The 6,000-nt window shown below is 48.6% G+C and overlaps 1 protein-coding gene across 1 annotated transcript in view; it reads right to left on the bottom strand.

Moving 5' to 3' along the window:
• The window catches only part of GAN (gigaxonin), a 28,976-nt gene extending 23,527 nt beyond the window's left edge, over nt 1-5,449 (bottom strand). The window contains exon 1 of the mRNA XM_051629455.1: nt 5,199-5,449. Coding sequence (XP_051485415.1) covers nt 5,199-5,365 — 167 coding nt within the window. The 5' untranslated portion in view covers nt 5,366-5,449. The remainder of the gene's footprint in view (nt 1-5,198) is intronic.
• Nucleotides 5,450-6,000: the final 551 nt, after the last annotated feature.

Genomic DNA, 6,000 nt, shown 5'->3' on the forward strand with positions numbered 1-6,000 from the left:
AGGCACCTCTCCGAGTTCTGCCAGGTAGAGAGTTTCTGGACAAAGCAACTATTTTGATTTATTGCTTCTCAAAGTTATTGAGACATTACAATCCAGTTACCACTGAAACACCACAGGTGACATTTTGGCTTAATTAAGAAATAAATGAAACATGAAAATATAAGAAAACTATGCCTAATTTTAAAACAGCTTTAAAAGTCTGGAAGTAAATTCTGGCCTGATTTATTCCCACCTTCATACTGCCAGAGCAGGCCATTAAGTTCCCAGGAAACTGCCAGAAACATACTTCTCATAAGAAACCTGGAAGGTGATAAGGCTTTAGATTCCTCCCTGATAAAGCAGTTACCACAACTAGTCCCAAAAAGTTTAAAAACACTATAAAAGCTCTCTATGTCAATAGAAACCAAGCAGCTTTCAGGAAATAAGCAGCAGAAGCTACTGGCACACACTGGCTTCTACCTCACCTTGCTCTAATATTTACTGTCTAACAAAGTGTAACAAAACCTGGCAAGTCACACCTTTTCAGCACACAGCAGGACAAGTGTCCTGTCCTACCTTTCACACCAGCACCTCAGGGTGCTCACAGACACACTCACACCAGGGCCACATTTCAGCAGACTACCTGCTCCTGGTTTCACAACAACTCAAAATGCTCCAAGCAGGCAGAGGAAAGGACAGGAGTTCAGTGACAGGAGACACGTCCCACCACATCTCCACAGAAGTCTACTTCAGCACTGGCAGAGAGGTTAGGGTTTTGTGGTTGTGCAAGGGTCCTACAAGGTCTGCAATGTTTTAGGGATATCAGAAGGTTAAAGAGCACAAGTGAGAAGATGCAAGAGCTGTCAGGTTATTTCTGATCAAAACAAATGTGTAAGAAGCACAGCTATTTACAAGTAAATAGAAAATAATATTAACTTAATTTTCCATTTTTATTTTGTTTAGCTATGTTATGCTTATCTGGAAAAAGATGAAAATATGGTAACTGGTCCATTACTAAGTTAGAAAAGCCTTGGTGAACAGTCTAAAATACAAACACTCATCTGTAATCTGTTCACGCAGATGCGTGAAAACCAAAGACAAAACATGCTGAAATAACAAACACGTCTTAATTTACTTTCTAATGCAGCAGCACAATCCCTATATAACAACATTAAATTCATTAAAGAATTTTAGCCTAAATATCCTCTTTGTTAGGGTAGTTCCCACATGCTCCCTTTGATACAGGCTGGCAGACAGTACACTAGCAAAATATTAGGAGTTGCAAGTTTCAGCTGGCCAGGAACAACTCATGCCAGAGAGGGACAGATTTGTTCAGATGCGAACATCTGCTGCTACTGTTGAGGATACCAGGAGTACTTGGTCCAAATCTGTCCTATAAAAGGTTTGCAGATCTATGCTACCACTACGCCACACTTACTAGTGCAAGCATGGTTTCTTCTGGTAAAAGCATCACCATGATTTACACTAGGCTCGCAAACTAAACAAATTATACCAGGGTATCTGCACTAGGGCAACTGCCAGGACAAAAGGTGCTAAAAAAAAAAGTGTAGGCTTCTAGCTGATTTGTTACAGAAGAGAAAATTAAGATCTAAACCGGCTGGAATTTCATTTCTCTGCAATGTACAGCAACACCACTTTGAGCCAAACCACGCTTTGTCCTATGGCAGTCTCTTCCTGAGGAATCCTGCTTTTCTCAGGCTCAAGAACATACCACAAGATGTTGGAGATATATGCAGGAAGAACTTCTGTGTTTTGTAAAGGACAGGATTTGCTCCAGGGGCACGCAGAGGGATTAGATAAACCTGCAAATACATAGCAACTCTGTAGGAATTCACACAGTCATCCCAGACCTCACTGTCCTCAGAGAGCTACAAGCAACTTGGCATTAGGCAGCTGAGGCAACACCTCAAGAATCAAACTACCACAAAAAGTTTAAAGTCTTAGTGGTCCTACATACTGAAAAATTATTCATGGAACAGGCGTTTAATTTTTTTTCTGCCCTTGCAGAAGGAAGCCTATGGACAAGAAAGGCAAATGGGACTTGTGACAACAGTAACAACTCCACGTGTTTCTGCATCCCCTTCACGTCTTTTGTCCTCTCCCCACTGAAGACACCATTTTTTAACTGCATGGACAATCCAGTTGCCAAATAACTAGAGGGAAGCCACATCACTATAATTTATAAGTGTCCTACTCATAACCAGTCAGCCAAACAGCTTCCATGCAAAAATCCAAAGCGGGTAACGCTCTGCGGCTGCACTAATCCTTCAGCACACACAGACTCTGCTCACACCCAACCACCCCCTCAGAAAGTCCATGCCTACTTATTTTCCTACTCACACCCTAAACGAAGCATTCATGCAAACCCTACACAGCTTATGAACTCGCCCACCAACTTGCCCACAGCCACAATCCATAATGACACAGCTGTTACAGAAAACACCACACCAACTCATACTGCCACTGCTTCACTGCTGGGTCTAAGTTCCACACACCTGCTCATTCTTCTTCCAAGTTTTACTTCTGAAATTAGTTAATAGATATTTCTGAGCCTCATATTGGAATTTTTCAAAAGAAAGCAACCCAAATCAATTGGCATTTAGTGAGTGTAACAGCCTGTGATAGCAGAGCACGCAGTGGAATCACCTACCCTTAAAATACAAGGACATAAAATCCTTGAGCCTGCTGCAATAACTCTTTATATAGAAACCTAAACCGATCATTTTATTTGAAAAACCAACGCTCAAAATAAATGGGACTTGCATAGATTAAGTACAGGCTGGAGATGAATTTTATCTCCACAAAGAGCCACTGAAACATTACTTCTGGCTGGAAACACAATGCTCCAACATTGGCAACCTACCTGACCAATTCTAACCAATGTGAAGACCAGCTGGACTAAGACATAGATCCTGGAGTGAAAAAGAAACAGGCAGCAGGCAAAAGTTAGGCTCTCCAAAGGTAGGTAATACAAATGTGTTTCTTAATGTGCCATACTAGAACCAGGTATATGTATTTTTGTTTCTTTACATCTTGTAAGCCTGAGGAAAAAAAATGAGTAAGCTTAAAAAAAGACAAAAAAGAAAAAAAACCCAACTTAATCATATTTATATATTAATGCATGTAACCTACTTTCACACATAGTTAATGAGTCTCTTCATGGTATTTGAACCTGAACACTTTTAAGTTTAAAAAGACCACAACTCTAATGACTACAAGTTTTGTTGCTAGTGTAGTTACGTCTGGCTCTCCAATTCCCCACACATGCTTAACTCATGTTTTCCTAGTACATTTTTCAGAGATTAACAGAATGCAATACTTCAAGATGATACTCTGTGAAAAGGTAGTTCTCTGGAGAATAAGTCTTGTCCTTAAGCAGTCTTTTTCAAAGTAAAAAATGGCACATTTTCTGTAAACTCATCTTCCTGCTACAGTAGAAGAGCAGCTTTTCCAGTAACATGACCTCACTCCACCTAGAGCAACTCTTCTGAATGCTCACTTCAGATATGGCATACACTCATCTAAAATTTGATGACCAACAACCTAAAAAGCATTCATGCCTTTTGAAGACTATCAGATCAATGGCTCATTTCAATTTCACATCTTTCATTTGACTTTCACCACAGTCTTCCAGAACTGCTTCTGAAGACAAGCAGTGAAAAAAAACTACTAGTAGTACACAGGACCCAAGGAATTCTTGCAAATTCTTGCTGATCTTCCTCCTCTGAGAATTTAGTTTTGTTTTATAGCTCAGCTCTGCTAACTCAACCAGTGCAGAGAACAGTTCGTCTGTCCACATGATTGTGGACACCCATTTACAAGTTAATCACCAACTTCATATTCTATTTATTTTTAGTTTCTTTTTGTACTTGAGAATGTCAAAGTTGTACTGCCCTGGTCACCCAAAATACCATCTTGCCTAAAAGCAGATGACAAGGACACTGAAGCAGGCTGCATTTTTTGGAGAGCAGCACCCAGGTTCCCTGTCCCCACCTAGAGCAGATTTGCAGATTTGATGGCACCTTCACAGGAAGTTGCCACTGGAAGGAACGCCCAATGGAACAAAAAGCCTGCTACAGACTTATGGTCATCCTGCCTTGAAGTGGTACTGAACTGTCTGCTCCTGTTTTACAGAATCACAGAATGGCTGGACTTGGAAGGGACCTTAAAGATCATCCAGTTCCAACTCCCCTGCATGGGCAGGGACACCTCCCACTAGAACAGGCTGCCCAGAGCCCCCTCCAACCTGCCCTTCAACATCTCCAGGGACAGAGCCCCCACAACATCCCTGGGCAGCCTGTTCCAATGTCTCACCACCCTTACACTGAAGAATTTATGCCTGATCTCTAACCTAAAACTCTCTTCTTTCAGCTTAAAGCCATTACCCCTTGTCCTCTCACTGCAAGCCCCTGTAAAAAGACCCTCCCCAAAAGACAGGTAAGACAAAATCAATATCCTTATATCCTGCAAATAATAGAATAAAAAATAACCCCCCTTCAGAATTAATCACATCTGTGTTTCATGTACCCCTTCTGACACACCGACAGGCACTACCGAAGTCTTAAGGCAGGCGTATTCTTTTTACTGGACGTCCTTGGACTCGTCACCACCGAGCGTGACAGAGAAGTTGACGCCGCTGCCAAAGGCTGCTGCAGGACCTTTCAGGAAAGGGGTTTCACTGAAAACAGGATCCAGGAGACACCGCTTGCCGGGCCAGCTGAGAACCGGGGCTGTGCCTGCAGCCCGTCCTGCCCGGCAGGGCCCGGCGAGGCGCGGCCGCTGCGCACACCCGGGAGCGGGCAGCTCCCCGGGCACGGCCGGGCCGGGACACCTCGGGCAACGTCCCAGCCACGTTCCTCGAGTTTTACAGGCAGGAGGGGAGAAGAGCTGGGGAGGCAAACCGGGGCTGCTCTTTCACTTGAAAGCTGACGCGCTCCAGCCCCGCGGCCACCACCCGGAGCCCCGTCTCGCCAACAGACACCGAGAGGGAAAACCCGGGATCCCGAGGGGCTGGGGCCCGCGGGGAGACCCCGGGGCAGGGACGGGGCGGGAGCCGCTGCCTCCCCGGGACCCCCCCCGCCCCGCCGGCCTCCCCGGCTCCTCCAGGGGCCGATCCCGCCCTTACGTAACCGCAGGGCCCCCCGGCCCCTCCGCGGGGGTGCGGGCCCGGCCCGGCCGCGCTGCCGCCCCGGCCCTACCTGATGTAGGGACTGGCGGCCGCCAGGATGTTCTTCTGCACCGGGATCTCCTCCCCCTCCAGCACCAGGTGCGCGTCGCAGAAGCGGCTCTCCTCGCGGAAAGAGCTGAGGGCCCGCAGCAGCCGCGCCGGGTGCTGGGGATCCGACACGGCGCTGGGCCCCGACATGCTGCCGGGCCCCGTCCCGCCGAGCCAGCCGCGCCGAGCCGAGCCGAGCCGAGCCGGGCCGGCCGCCTCAATCCCTGCCCTCACACCATGGCTGCCCGCCCGCCGCTGACATCATCTCCCTGCGCCGCCGCCCCCGCGGGGCGGCCCGGGCGGCGGGACTGACTCACCGCCCCGCCCGGGCCCTCCGGCACGGCCCGGCACGGCACGGCATGGCACGGCACGGCATGGCATGGCATGGCACGGCATGGCACGGCACGGCATGGCATGGCCCGGCATGGCATGGCACGGCAGGGCATGGCACGGCCCGGCACGGCATGGCACGGCACGGCATGGCATGGCCCGGCATGGCATGGCACGGCCCGGCATGGCACGGCCCGGCATGGCACGGCAGGGCAGGGCATGGCACGGCATGGCATGGCACGGCATGGCCCGGCATGGCACGGCAGGGCAGGGCATGGCACGGCATGGCATGGCACGGCATGGCCCGGCATGGCATGGCCCGGCCCGGCCCGCTGCTCAGCCAGGCGGGGCCGTGGGCTCAGCATCGCCTGCCACATTTGTATCGATTTATCTCCTTCTCTTGACCTTAACACGTGACTGCAAGCTGCCTCTCGGGTTTTGATTTTCAGGTTGTT

This window comes from Apus apus, chromosome 11 (genome assembly GCF_020740795.1).
Source record: "Apus apus isolate bApuApu2 chromosome 11, bApuApu2.pri.cur, whole genome shotgun sequence".
NCBI classification, from domain to species: Eukaryota; Metazoa; Chordata; class Aves; order Apodiformes; family Apodidae; genus Apus; species Apus apus.